Source organism: Papilio machaon, chromosome 19 (genome assembly GCF_912999745.1).
Source record: "Papilio machaon chromosome 19, ilPapMach1.1, whole genome shotgun sequence".
Taxonomy (NCBI): domain Eukaryota; kingdom Metazoa; phylum Arthropoda; class Insecta; order Lepidoptera; family Papilionidae; genus Papilio; species Papilio machaon.
The window spans coordinates 912415-928496 of NC_060004.1; the positions used below are offsets into that span (position 1 = coordinate 912415).

Here is a 16082-nt window from a genome sequence, read left to right on the forward strand (position 1 = left end):
ACATTGTCTCCATAATTGTTGATTTAGTATTAGAAATCTATTCTTAGAGTAATTTAACGTGATTGTTCAAAAAAAAATTGTGCACAAATTGATCCTTCGAGTCGGATTATTTTTTCTTTTTAAATTATTACTTTAGTGGTATCTCAAGCTGTTGATTTAGTATTAGAAATCTACACTTAGGGTTAATTAAGGTGTTTGTTAAAAAAATTGTGCACAAATTGATCCTTCGAGCCGGATTATTTTTTCTTTTTAAATTACTACATTAGTTGTCTTAATTATTGTCGATTTAGTATTAGAAAACTACACTTAGGGTTATTCTTAATTCATCTATTAAACCTAAATGCGTCAGTTAGTCAAAATAAATGATCAACTTATGTGTACGTCAGCGTGGTGTCATCGTGCATGGAGGGTCTGCAGGCGGCGCTGTACCCGCTGGTGTGGCAGCAGCCGCTCATCGCCAGCATTCCAGCAGACATCCAGCGCGAGGTGCTGGAGGCGCCGCTGCCAATACTGGCGGGCATGCTCAGCGCCGGCGACACTCAACTTACTGACAATATACTGTTTGAAGAGGTACGTCTGTGTCTACACTTCTGAAACATTTTAACAGAAACATTTATTACAGTCGAACTAGGTAAAGCGAGAATCAAAGGAATCGTGATTTTTTTCTCGCTTGCAGAGGTTTCTCGCTTATCCAGGTTTAACTGTATATTTTTTATATATCCGGATTAACTATCTATGACACTCAAGAGAAGAAAATGATGAGAATGACACCTAATTTATCTATATTGGTTCAGTCGAGGTTCCATCCACTTACATGAATCATCAGCTTACTATACGTTCCCACTGAGGGGCTCAGAGTCTACCCCAAGTTAGGGGTGACTAGGTCATAGTCAACCACACTGACACAGTGCGGGTTGACTTCATACATATCATTGAATTTCTTGTCAGATATGTGCAGCATCATGATGTTTTCCTTCACATTAAGAACGTCAGATAAATGTACATATGTAAATCGAAAAACATTAGTACAAGGTGGGATTCGAACTGAGGACCTGCATATTACAAGTCAATTTCTTAATCCCTGAGCCATCTTACGCTCTATACATAAATATATGCGTAAGCATAAATTACCGAAGATGACTTTATATCTGATTTTATATATATTACTAATACTAGCTCTCGCCCACGACTCCGTCTGCGTGGAATTAAAAAAACTTAAATGCAGCTTATGTGTTCTTCTAGACCAGGGATCCCCAAACTATTTTGGACAAGTGACCCCCTTTTCCAAAATGATCTGTTACCTCAGACCCCCACATGGTCAAATTATCTACTTTTAAGATTAATTATTATTATTCATTCTGACTTAGGTCAATAGAAGACAGAGTTAGAATTAGCAATGCTTTAAGTTCAATATCGACCACTTTGGGAATCCTTATTGTAGACTATGTTTCTACATCTGTGCTAAATTTCATCAAGATCCATTGGTCATCCATCCCTCCATCCATCCATGTAAACTTTCGCATTTATAATATTAGTAAGATGTTACTAAATTTCTCTCCATTTTCCAGGGCATGCTAATAGATCTAACACATCCAAACAAGGTGTTATTCTATCAAGGAGATGAGTCGACTATTCTACCAACTTCCAGCTACAAAACTCTCAAAACTTCACTACAAATGGAGTCAATCAAACAGAAAGACAAACAAGAAGACACTAAAACAAGAAATGTAATGATATCGGAAGCCTTTTTGAGGTTTTTCGTAGATATTTTGGGTGATTTTTGGAAGTTCTTCATTGTTAGAGACCTAAAGGAAGGGGAAATGGGCAAGAATGGTGTTGTATTCGACGTAAGTATACATTTTCAGCACTCATAACTCATTTCCTATGTAAAATTCATAACCTAATAATTATTTCCTGAAAATTATAATATAACTAACTGTCGCCCTCAACTCCGTCTGCTCTGATTTAAAAAAAAAAAACTTAATAAATAAATAAAGTAATAGAATTCTAAGAAATAGAATACAGCGCCATCTATTGGATGTATTTGCAACCTAGATGTTAAACTATTGAAGAATCTCATCGATGAATGTACACCGCCATCTATGAGAACTTCATAAAACTAAATAGTAAATAAACACTTGCTTAGGAAACAATTGAAACATTTTATTCGTTTATATTCACGACATAAGTGAATAATTGAGATGATAATTATCATATCCAGTAAGTTAGACCAAAATAAGGGTACATGTGAAATTTGACTGAAAGATTTTTATATATAAATAATATCTAATATATAAAATTCTCGTGTCACAGTTTTCGTCACCGTACTCCTCCGAAACGGCTTGACCGATTCTCATGAAATTTTGTGACATGAAACTGCGCACGGACGGAGTCGCAGGCGACAGCTAGTAATATAATAAAGATAAATTTTTGTTCAATTTTTTTACAGAAAGAATCATTCGTGAAGAATGCATCTTCTAAACAGAACCAATATTTCCTCGAATGGTTCTCAGAGACGGCGATGTTCAATCATTTTATACAGAACATGGCCGCGTGCTATCCGCGGTTAGCCGACGGCACGCCGCAGACAAACACATCACCTCTGCTCACCCCACAGGAGGCACAGCTTGTGGATACCCCACTACCTAACTTCTACGAATTGTTTCAACAACGACTAACTAGTAGAAATAAATCTGAACACAGAATAACTGATTCTAAAAACAATTATAAAAGTGCAGTTAATAAAAAAGTGAAAATGTTAAAAACAAAACTAAGAGAATTAGTGACTTAGTGAATTCAGTGATATAATTGACACTTAGTGGAACTAAAAATATTTAAAATAGCGTTCGAAATTAAGTAAAAGTTGTATAGGCTTCCTATAATATAAAAAGGTAAATAATCTAGAAAAAAGGAAACCTTGTGAAAAAAAAAACAAATATATGGGAAAATGTAAAGAACTTAAATACCGCAATATTTTTCTCGCTGATAGAGGTTTCTCGCTGATGGAGGTTTCTCGCTGATGGAGGTTTCTCGCTGATGGAGGTTTCTCGCTGATGGAGGTTTCTCGCTGATGGAGGTTTCTCGCTGCTAGAGGTTTCTCGCTGATGGAGGTTTCTCGCTGATGGAGGTTTCTCGCTGATGGAGGTTTCTCGCTGCTAGAGGTTTCTCGCTGATGGAGGTTTCTCGCTGATGGAGGTTTCTCGCTGATGGAGGTTTCTCGCTGATGGAGGTTTCTCGCTGCTAGAGGTTTCTCGCTGATGGAGGTTTCTCGCTGATGGAGGTTTCTCGCTGATGGAGGTTTCTCGCTGCTAGAGGTTTCTCGCTGATGGAGGTTTCTCGCTGATGGAGGTTTCTCGCTGATGGAGGTTTCTCGCTGATGGAGGTTTCTCGCTGATGGAGGTTTCTCGCTGATGGAGGTTTCTCGCTGATGGAGGTTTCTCGCTGATGGAGGTTTCTCGCTGATGGAGGTTTCTCGCTGCTAGAGGTTTCTCGCTGATGGAGGTTTCTCGCTGATGGAGGTTTCTCGCTGATGGAGGTTTCTCGCTGATGGAGGTTTCTCGCTGCTAGAGGTTTCTCGCTGATGGAGGTTTCTCGCTGATGGAGGTTTCTCGCTGATGGAGGTTTCTCGCTGATGGAGGTTTCTCGCTGATGGAGGTTTCTCGCTGCTAGAGGTTTCTCGCTGATGGAGGTTTCTCGCTGATGGAGGTTTCTCGCTGATGGAGGTTTCTCGCTGATGGAGGTTTCTCGCTGCTAGAGGTTTCTCGCTGATGGAGGTTTCTCGCTGATGGAGGTTTCTCGCTGATGGAGGTTTCTCGCTGCTAGAGGTTTCTCGCTGATGGAGGTTTCTCGCTGATGGAGGTTTCTCGCCTATGGAGATCGTCTGTTGGACCGATGAATGACTCTCGCTTGTAGAAGTTTCTAATTTATCCAGTTCTCGCTTATCAAAGTTCAGGTTATCAAAATATTTTTAAAAAAGGTAAGATAATAAAAGGATAAAAATATAGTAAATATTAAACATGACAGATAACTCCATAGCTTAGTGGTTAAAGTAGTAGTTAAAGATACCATATTCGAATCCCACAAAACAAAATTCGAAAAAAAAAATTTTTTTTGAAGAAAAAAAATGATTTAATTTAATTCCAAACAGCTATGTAGTTTTTTTTTAATTCCCATTGATATTTGTTTTTTTTTTAATATCTCAGTGTTTAAAAATATTATACTTTAAAATAGAGGGAACTTATCTCATTTAAGTATCGGGATTAGACTGAAATAAATCCCAGTTTTTTTTTGTACATATCTAAATTATATAAATATTAGATTATTGTTATCTTTAGTAATTAATTTTGAAGATAAACCCTATATTTGATTATGCATCGATAGTTTTATTACAAACATGTTTTTAATATAAACTAGATAGAAACATGTTTCTAATGAAGTAGGTAATTATTTTTTACATTCCATAAATATTGAAGAGAAATATAAATAAAGTATATTATATGTTTTCAATACATATAAATAAAAATGATTCCAACATAAAAACAAATAAAGTAGCATATTATATAATTTGCTGTTTTAATTTTAATAATAAATCTGTAATATAATGAATTTGTAAATCTTTTAATTCATTTTATATGAATTTCTTTTTTCGATCGCCATTTTTAATATAAAATTAAATATAATTTATATTCCGTTGGTTTCTGAGAGCAAAATCTCTGTACAAAAATTATATTCATCGTTTTCATTATCTTTTTCAAAACTAAGATAACAATATATTATAAATGGGAATTATAGTCTCAGAAATCTACAATAAGTGCCTTCAAATATTATAAGACTGTATGTATAAATATATTGCCATTTTAGTATAACTATTTATTATAAATATCTTTTTTTTTTGTAAGAATTTTCCTTAATTTCATTCCAAATTATTTGTGTTATTAAATGACCGTTATGTTCCCATTGACGAAAAACATATACAAAAACATATCTTCCATGTTTTTATACAAGTTTCGTTAGTGTAAACTCGCAAAAATAAAACACAAGCAGTGTACTTATAAAAAAATAATAAAAATATCTTGTTAAAGATCTTTTAAATTTAAATTTGATGCCGTTTTTTTATGAGTCCTTTATAAATAAAGTAACATAAAATGTAATGATTTTTTTACATGGATTTTTAAATATTTTAAATTTCTAAATTCATTATTTTGTTTTGTACCTTTTATTTTTTCAAGGTAAGCAGAGAATGTAATCTTTTTATTAGATCTTTTATTACATTTTCTATGGTTTTTATATCAACATATCAGAAATGTATCTTTTTAGTTTTTAATAAAGTGCCTGAATTTTGTACTATATTGTATTATTGGGTTTTGTATTAATTTTTAGAATATTATAAAGTTGTATAGAATAAGATAAATATACTTTTTTTTTAAACAACACTGCGTTTTTCATTTGTTATTTTTTAATAGATTATACATAATTCATTTCAATTCAACACCTGAATTTAGTAAAAAATGAACCTCAATTTTATACACGACGGCCATTGTGTTAATTTGTTTTACATATTTTATAAAAAATTGTGAATGTAGTAAAGTGATGTTGAATAAAATGGGTAACTAAATTATATATATAAAAGAAAGTCGTGTTAGTTACACTATTTATAACTCAAGATAGGTCGAACTGATTTACCTGAAAATTGATGGGGAGATAGCTTAGAACTAGGAGACGGACATAGGAACTTTTTTATCTTGTAGATTATATAATATATTCATTTCAATTCAATTCAACACCTGAATTTAGTAAACAATTAACCTCCAATTTCATACACGACGGCCATTACGTTGTTTAATTTTTTTTTTTTTTGATTTTTCGACATGGGTAACTAATATTATTTAAAAAAGGGTTTGACTGTAATTATTTTTTAATTTACGAGTTTTAACATAAATTGCGCAGTTTTCCGGAGGCTTATTTTCGTCCTCTTTTCCTTCTCACCCTTTTCTTACAAAGAAGGGATGGGAAAGGGAAGTGGATTATGACAATCAAAGGGACGCATACGAAGGTGAAATATCTTCTTGTGAGTCCCCTCATCTGTCGATTAAAGGTAAGCAAAGCATCTGCAATTGCAGATATCTGGGCAACGGTCGCTTCGCTATTCAGGTATTCATGTGGCCGCTTTCTCGTTTGCAACCTTATAATATAAGAAATGTCTATGGTGGAAAATATTTTGATTTTGGCTTGGATTTAAATAAGGCAATAAAAATTTTCTTTCGATTCATCTTACAACGTAATAATTCATCAAGGCAATGTAAAGAAATAATTGTTTTTAATTGAGTTATTACCTATATATTAATTATTTACGACACAATAAAGTAAATTGTGTAACAAATTGTATTTTTCCCGCCATCGTTTGACAGCTGAAGTACGTTCATGAATAAAATTGACCGCTATTAATATTCTTCCTCTGTTTATGTTAAATACTTCCTGATTATTGTACTAATTGCCTAAAGTTATGCAAAAAATATGTCAATACAATGAATGTTATAGTCCTTCATTTAAGAACTAATCGTGAGATGTTTATCTAAAATGTCTTTGCCTACTTTATATAATGTCAATCCGAATCTATAGTGTTGCAAAATTTAAATAATTTTTTTAATTTGTAGTAAAATTATTACCAAAACTAAGATATGTAATCGAATTAATTTTACAGAATTAAATGAGTCTTTATTAAATACAAGTCATTCAAAACAATATGATTATTTTAAGCATATTTTTTTAATAGATTATAATTTAATATTTTGACATAGACATTAATAATACTTCCGGAAAACGTAAAAGTTGATATTTAAAAATTATTATGATATTACAAAAACTTTTTCTTATTTTGTACAAATTAAACTCTGACCTTTTTGCGTTTGCTTCGTCGATGACGGCTGCCAACCCCGTTAATTGGAACGAATATATTAAATCGTATTTCTAATACTTAATTAATATTTTGTAACACTGAATTCGTTACGATATGTTTTTGTCGATTTTTTCTAGGAATTATTTCGCAAGTTTTCTTATTATACGATCGACTAGCCATGCCTTTGCCCGATCTTTTACGTCCGATTTAAAAATAATCTTTTATACAGAACTCTCAAAAATTACTAGTTGTCACTAGCGAGGAATTAAAAAAAACAGCCTAAGCTGCACAGGCTGTGCGTAAATCCTGGCTGTAAACTATCTCCGTTACAAATATTCTACCGCTACGACTTAGTATCCTTCAAGAAGCGAGCGTATCACCATCTCAAAGGCCGGCAACGCATCCGCAATTCCTCTGGTATTGCAGATGTCTATAGGCATCGATGAACACCTTAGTGTTCCCGCTGCTTATTTGCTCCCTTATCTTATAAAATAAAAATATATATAAAATTTATTCAGTTCCAAATTTAATCCAGATTTGTTCATCTTCTTTAGAGCTTCGGGGTAGCAAACAACAACCAATCGTATTTGGACTATTAGATCAAGAATTTTTTTTTCTACGATTTTTTCCGCGTAGTAGACGAAATGTTCTTTTTGAAAGGCATGACATGTTAATAATTTCGACCACTAGGTCACGTAGAGGTCAAACAATTGCTTTAAAATATATCAGTTGCAATAAATCCTCGCCACATTGTCGTATGTGTCGGCCATGACAGTTAATATTTGGCGGGTACAATATAAATTTGTTAATTTTGACACTTGGCCCGGACCTTATTTATATCGGTTGGGTATTTATGCACCAAACATTTATGGTGTTGTTAAATTTTACTTTTATATAACAATGAGCGTGGGTCGATGGCGGTGCTAAAGTGTTGCTGAAATCGGTCCGCTACGTCTGTGCCTTTGTTATTCAAAGATAAACATCTTTCGACATAACGTTAATGTGAGTTTTCATCGTCAAAAGACTCACACAAAAGCTAGTGTCATCCTTTTCATTTTTTTCGAAAAGATAAAGATAGAATATGTTTTTGTACAAATTTTTCAGCAGTGGAAAACGGTTTTATTCAATGTGTTTGTTATTGTGTGAAAATCCAATACACTCATTAGTTTTTTTCTTTCTTTCATTTTAGTTATTAACACATGGATTAACTACGAAAACTTAATCAAGACTACGATCGGATAGTGCCTATATTTAAGGTAATCCTACACTAAGCAACTGCTAAAGTATTTGAACACTCCAAGGCATTTCGTACACAAAACAATGTAAATCAACGAAACGAATGTTATGGCGTGGTTGTGTCGCGAGTATCGCGTTGCGCCCGCTCCGTACACACAATGTTGAATCGTCGACGCGAGTCTTCTATTCGGTGTTTACGGTCATAGTGACTACGTGGCAACTGTATAGATATGCTTCACCATGTTGAAAATTGCAGCGAATTTTTTCACGACGATCTTGACTTTGACGTGGTTGCGAGCGACGAGAGATAGGAATATCGAAGACACCCGCTGTGTACAAATATCTATGACATTGTATTGCGTTGCTTAGTGACAAAAATTGCAAGTTTTCAAATCTACGTTGTCTCGTGTACGAAAGACCTAAGTGTGAGTTGGTGTTTAATGGTCATATGTTTTTTTTTTATAAGAGAAGGGGGCAAACGAGCAGCGGGAACACCAAGGTGTTCATCGACGCCCATGGACATCTGCAATACCTGTGGAACCGCAGATGCGTTGCCGGCCTTTGAGATGGTGATACGTTCGCTTCTTGAAGGCCCCTAAGTCGTAGCGGTTTGGAAATACCGCCGAGGACAGACCATTCCAGAACGCGGCGGTACGCGGTAGATGTTTTTTTGTCTTCACACGTAAAGAAATGTTAAAATGTCGTATCGTGTGTCGGAGATAAGCGATGTCACTGTGTGAGGCAAGCGGCCGTCTAATTAACTACATTTACATAAAAATTCACACAATTCAGATCAATGTCGCACTTTTACGCAACATTTGAGAGTAGCTTCTTCAACGCGATGAAGATATTTTAGTTTGGTCATACATAAATCATCTTTTGTATGATAAATTATCCAACGAACAAATGACGAATTTCTAACAATGCAAGAAAAGTACTTTTAGAAAAAAACATTGTCTTATAAACAATAACTCGTTCGTAATTAAAATGAAAAACTGTTGAAGTATTTATGTAGTAGTTTTTTGAGTTATAATTTAAAATTACTTTACGACTGTCATAAAAAGATATCTTTAATTTAACGACTGCCTTAAAGGTGCTACTTATTGCTACAGTTTATACTAACAGGAGAATCTGTAATTTATATTTCTTTGGAATTACGCCTAGAACATAATAAAAGCAAGCAAAAAACCAATATGCAAAGTGTCCACAGATGCAAAAACTCTGATTTATTGTTTTTGACATTTGTAAATTCATAAAAAGGAGGTCGGTGAACTCTTTGCTGTTATGTAAGCCAGTTACTGATATCTATAGATGGATAGGCCATTGCTTGAAAATTACAGTTTTGCTTCGTTCTGACACAATTTGATGTCCTGACAGTTATTTCTATCTATATAACTAGTTAGAATCCGCCAGCAACCGTCAGTGCCAAAGTCAAATAGGCACAAAACACCACTGATTATAGCCTGTCTATATAATAGAGTTAAGTGAAGCCAGTTAAGTAAAAGATAAAGAAATTTTAAGATAACATAAAATAGAACTTAGTTTGATATTTTGACCGCAAGATGGGTTTTTTATGACCTTGAAACTTTACGTTAAAACCTGTTTAAGAATTCATATGATAGCTATCTTTTTCATTATAATATTTATTTAAAAACTAGTTTCTTATTTTGAACGTTTTCTATGAATATTTTTAAATAAAAAATTACAAAATGTAGCTCTGCACAAATGATTGTTGTTGGTTTTTAGAAAATGATAAAATCATCTAGAAAGTTTTGGCAGTTTTATACAAGATAACTTTTAACGAAAAAGAGAAGTCTTGATTTTTTTACATCATAAGGTGGCAAACAAGCAAACGGCCACCTGAATTCGCCGAAATAGCGAGGCGAGCGTTGTCCATAGACATCCGCAAATGCAGATGCGTTGCCTATCTTTAATTAACGGAAAAGGGACGCACAAAAAGAGAATATTTCCCCTTCCTATGCATCCCTTTTTCCGCCAAATACACTTCCCCTTCCCATCCTATCTTAATAGGAAAAAGATGGGAAGGAAAAGAGGACTAAATTTAGGACTCCGGCACCACACTTATCAGACGAAACGTGGAATTAATTCCACTTCACGCCTGTCTTCTGTGTGGTCGTGGTATTGCACCGGTCGATGTGGCACATTCGTGCACCCAACAAATATTGTTGTTGCGTCTACCATTGTAAGTGATTGTTTGTCTGTTTCAGTTAAACTCAAAAGTAATGAACCGTTTTTTTTAACAATAATTTTAATTAGTTAACTAGATAAATTTACTGCGCAAGCAAAGCCTGATGATACTTATATTTATGTACGACTTTTTTATATTCATTACAATAGCTTATAAATCAATCTGGCTATAAAAGTAGCCTTACGCCGCACGTCAAGCAAAATGATATAACTCATGTTTTGAGAAAAAAACATTTATTGTGCTTTTAAATTCTGATAAACAACATATTATTGAAAATTTTAATATCTTATTTATGTAACAAGATTTTTAATATATCTATTTAACATAGGAACACTTCTATGTCATTAAGATAGACTAAAACGTGATATTCTCGTGAAAAATTTAAATTTTTTATGTTACTATTTTGTACATACAGAAGAGCCGTTCGGTTTATCCCACACTTTACATTTACATAAAAATGTACTTAACTTAAAAATAAGATAAAGCTTTCGCTCACATCCTGTTTCCACTTATACTGGTCGTAATTTAAAACATTATGTAATATAAATTCTTATTTATTAAGTCCTTTTTAAAGATAGAAAACTTAGTATGTTTTTATATAATTTTGGTTAGCAACAAATAAGATTTTTTAGTTTTGATAATAAAACTGCGTTAAAGTGCTCTCTTAGTTGTACATTAACTTATAAGTAAGGCTAATGATCGACTGCCAGGCTTAGCGGATCGTAAGGTGTTGCCAACATTATCTTTCGTAATTTAAAGATACTTCTATTTCGACAAAATGCATCTGCTCTAGTTCTCTCAAACATTTGGCAACAATATCCTTTTTTGTAACGGTTGCACAAAGGCTTATTTATGTGAAGTATTAAAATGATTATGGAGAATTATGGTAAATTATTTCTAATACAGAAATATGTTTATTAAAAAAAAAGTTAGTAACAAAACACAGACAGCAATATGTCAATACAATTATCATTGAAGTGCAGTTTTACATTTAGTATTTTTTTAGTCACAACAATCTATTTTTTGTTTTTTTTTTTCAGAGAGGAATTCATTATGTATACTCCGCGCCCCGGGGTGACGCGGTAGTGATGTAGGATTCTCTTCCAGATAGGGAGCATACCCACTGTTCCTCCTACGCGTGGTGGAGAGGCCACAGGCACGCTTAGCGTTGCCAGGCGTCCGGATAAAGCAGGACATAGGTAGGTTTTTGATTGCGTGTCCGGCCAAAATAAACGGTTTTCCGGCTTTTGTTAAGCTTTTTACATTTCCCAAACGAGAGTGTACCTATTCATACTGAGACATAATCCTAAATAATATAGGGTGTCCGACCTTTCTATCCAAATGTCCGGCCAAACTGGCTGGCCCTGTTAGTAGGTTTGGCGACCTGGCAACCCTAGGCATGCTTGCGTTTTCGTCTGCGACCAGAATCATCAGAGCCTGTCATTTCCATATATTTTTGACTTTTTGATCAGATTATTATATTGCTATTAGAATCTTTATTTGTCTAGAAGGGCAGTTCAATTATTTGTTTGATCATTTATTACTCTTTTCTGATTGAAATAAAATCGTATTTGAATGGAAAGTAGCGTCTTTGTAAGTCTAGAAGATGACGTCATCTTAATTCTTGGGAGATGTACTTCTTACGTAAGTGATTTAAACAATCATAATGGAACAAATAAGTTAAATAAACGATGACTTATGTTTAATTTGTAAAGAATGTGGCACACCGAGTGATTTGTGTGTGAATTTTAATTAATATTTTCAACTAAAGTTTCAATTGACATCTATTAGTTTTATCTATATAGTGAGGTGATATAGGAGGGTAAATTTATAACTAGCTTTTTTATTTTGCTGTGTTTCGTTTTCACGTTTTATCCAAATTAGAATCTTAAACTATAATAAAAGATGATTTAACATTATTTACTCGAATTAGTTTTAAATTAATATGTATTTACAGTTTTGAATTTTCTTCACTTTTATTGTTAGTACAGTTGAACCTAGATAAGGGAGAGTCCAAGGTACCGCGATATTTTTCTCGCTTAACCTCTAAAGGTTATCTCTTACAAGAGTTTCTTGCTTATGGATGTCGTACGTTAGAACCGGGCAATGACTCTCGCTTATACAAGTTTCTCACTTATCCAGTATTCGATTATTCAGGTTCAAATGTTTATATCACCGGTGAGAAACTATTTTTATCGTAAATGTGGATTTTCCTAGTAATAAAACATTTGAAGTAATATATTAACTACCTTAATCACATATTCCCCGCACATATACGAACAAGAGGAAAGAAGCGTTCGAAAATATTACGAGTCGTTGGAATATCGTAAAATTTAAATATAAAACAAAAGTTATGGTCAATTATCATATGTTATTTTATAAATTTCTCACTGGCAATACTGATTTTTTTTTATTATTGGTAGCGAAACGGATGTATATTGCAACCCTGAATAGTTTAAATCATACGTGTTAACACAGTCAATGCTACTTTAGTTTTTACGTAGTAAAATGAATTTGTCTGGTGTGAAGTCGGTGGCAATTAATGTGTTAATAATGTTTATTTTATAATATTAGTAAGATTAAATTTGTTTATGTAAATTAATAAGGTAAAACATAAACAATATTATACTTGACAGCTTTGAGTTTGAGGTTAGGATGAATTTATTGACTGCCTGAATTGTCAATTAGGACTTGACATTATCAGAAACCGGCCCCTATAAGGGACATGGAATATTTTGAAGTACAACTTGTACTTAGGAAAATGTAATTTTAGAATTTTACATCAAATTAACACGTTCACTGCGGATCAGGCCCAGATCGACCTGCCGCGGAATTTCAGCTGGTGCGGACGAAGAAAACTATGTCCCTCTCACTAGGTGCGGTACGATTATCTCATAAAAAATCACGGCAGGCCTTTATCGGCCTACCACGCACTAATAGTGAAAAATATCAACTCGGTGCGGCAGGGGTCTATCGCGGCCCGCCGTCCCAACAGGCCGTTGGCGACCCGATACCGCACGGAGCGCCCCGCTTTGCTAGTTAGAGTTGAGCCATCTCACTGAATGTCGGCATCGCGTTTTTTCTTTTCGTAAAATTAACAACGCACGATGGCAGGAAACAAAAGAAAAATACAAATTTTGGAAAATAAACTAATTCGCGAGGCAGATAAAAGTGATAGTGACAGCAGTGAGGAAACATTTTCCTTCAAGAAAAAAAATAGACATTTTCCTTCAAGAAAAAAATAGATATTTTCCTTCAAGAAAAAAAAATAGGATGTGCACACAAAATCTTTGTGCGAAATGTTTTAAAGACAAGCATAAATAAATAATTAAATAAACTATTTTTCATTTCTTTTCTACAATTCTATTTTATTTTCGATATCTCCTTATTTTTGTCTTTACCATCACTACTAAAAATACTTTCTAGTGCGGTGCTGGTCGATATCGACCCGCCACTTTCCCTGGTTCATTTCTCATTTCCTGTTTGGCAGATCCCGGGGCGAATCAACTCTGAAGAAGGTGGGTTCAAAGTTATTCTAACAGTCCAAAAAGTACACACCTATATTATGTTTTCGCAAAATTATAGCGATTTAATCTAACCTTATGCTGGTGGGTCGAGAAAGGCCTGCCACGCACTGGCGGAAAAATCATTGGGGGCAAACTTTGGCCCGCCGCCGCACCAGACGAAGGTTTAAGATTTTACCTGCCGCAGCTAAGGTGTTAAGCTCCCATGTCCTTTTACGAGAGATGAGCACAAATGGCAAATGGTATTTATACATGAGTGTTATCCACAGACCATATTTTCACTATTAAAAATTTAAATTCCTTTAAACATCCATATATTTAATAATTAATTTTATTACGTAAGGTATAGAATCTAAAAAATGTTTCATTATTGTAAATTGCTTTACCTTTTCAGGGCATTATTCAAATTGTCTAAAACATCCATATCAAAGATCCAATCGAATACTATAAAATGGTTTAGTTAACAATATCCGGATGACGTCGTCGGTTTCCCAAAATGTCCGCTGCAGCTGTCAAAAGTTACTTAAATCCGTTTGGCGCGCATTTTGTTTTAAATAATCTTTTTCTTAGTTACCAATGGTCAAAAAATTAACAAAAACGAGTCATATCTATTATTCTCCATAAAAAAAAAATATATATGACATCATTTTTTGTAAGTATAATTCCTTAGTGTAAAGGCACGGTTACATGCTCAAGAACTGTGACCTCTAGCTCTAGTGCATCGCATTTATTTCATTGTTACATGCGTAGGTTTGTTTCCTTAGCAGCTTCGTTAACAATCGCTATTCTAATTTGAAGTGGCACCTCAAGGTACTTAATACAGAGTCTTCCAAAGTTTATGGAAGCTCGCAATTTCCCAGACACAGATTATAAAAACAGACTCCCTACAGAGCCCTGATAGATTTAAATAAAAGGGTAATGTTAAGTCGTTTATTAACTAACGGTTTTTATATTTTTATGGTAAAAAAAACTAAATATAATATTTAAATTGTTTTATTCATGCATTACTCAAAATTTAGACAAATGCTCAATTATACACGCTCAATAGACGATATAATGAAAGATAAAAAAATAATGACATTATCATAATAGACATCAATTTGAAAACGATTAAAAAATGTTTCTTTGATGACATATCGTTGGTTTTTGAGTCCAAAATCCCTGTTTAAAAACATAGTTATCTGTGTTTATTTTTCAACAATTTTGGTCTCAGAAACCAACAATTAATGTAAATCATGTTCTCTATTTTATTGCTTATATACGATTGATTAACATTTAAATGTATTTAAAAGTAATAATATAAAAGAAATAACAGGTTCCTTTCCGAAATATCATGAAAAGATGCACGAGAATAAAAATTGAAAATTTTATTAACTAAGCTTGTATGCCACTTTATATTACATTAAAAAAAATCATGAGGTATAGTTAGGCTTACCATAATTACGAAGAGCCAAACCGGGACGCAGAAGAGAAAGAGGCTCATTTTCATTTTGCTTTTCGCTTAATTTGTGTTTTTAATATTTGAAATGCAATCAAAATTATTATGAATTGAAAACGCGGAAATATATTGAAAAAAAAACGGCGCGGGGGAACGATTGGTGTCGGTGCTGTTCAAGTTTGACCGGGACGCCGAGACTGGGATCTCAAACCGGGACTATCCCGGTCAAACCGGGACGTATGGTAAGCCTAGTTATATTACATGTTTTGTGATGAAGGATTTCTGATTACTATGACATTTTCCAAGTGATCCATTACTAATTTGTTATAATATGCGATATTTTCATTGAGACAAGGCGTAATTAAGTCGTGATTAAGCAATAAATAAGCGGACGGCGATAGAATAATACTAAAGCGGCATACGTAGTTGTTTAATATTTTTCATTTAACACCAAGGACTAAATTTGAATTTAATAACAATGCTTGCTATGACCACGCATACTATAGACTTGTTTTAATATTATGCGTATAAACAGATTTATTTATGCACACCTAAAATTGTTGAAGCTTTGGTCTCAAAAGAAATATTTTCACTTCACTTGTTACAAGTAGTAGACAGTCTTAAAATCTCATTTAATGACGTTTAACTGCCATTTTAATTCTAGAGTTTGTACCACTTCTATGCTCACGAGACTTAACCATAAGTAGAGTGTTGCCAGTCTCTTTAATACAAGAATAAAACTATAATCACTCGACACTGGCCCAATCCGCTGAGGGAGAG

The 16082-nt window shown here is 33.7% G+C and overlaps 1 protein-coding gene across 1 annotated transcript in view; it reads left to right on the forward strand.

Moving 5' to 3' along the window:
- LOC106708341 overlaps positions 1–2997 on the forward strand; it is a 50589-nt gene extending 47592 nt beyond the window's left edge. The window contains exons 9-11 of the mRNA XM_045682582.1: positions 387–570; positions 1569–1847; positions 2450–2997. Coding sequence (XP_045538538.1) covers positions 387–570; positions 1569–1847; positions 2450–2791 — 805 coding nt within the window. The 3' untranslated portion in view covers positions 2792–2997. The remainder of the gene's footprint in view (positions 1–386; positions 571–1568; positions 1848–2449) is intronic.
- Positions 2998–16082: the final 13085 nt, after the last annotated feature.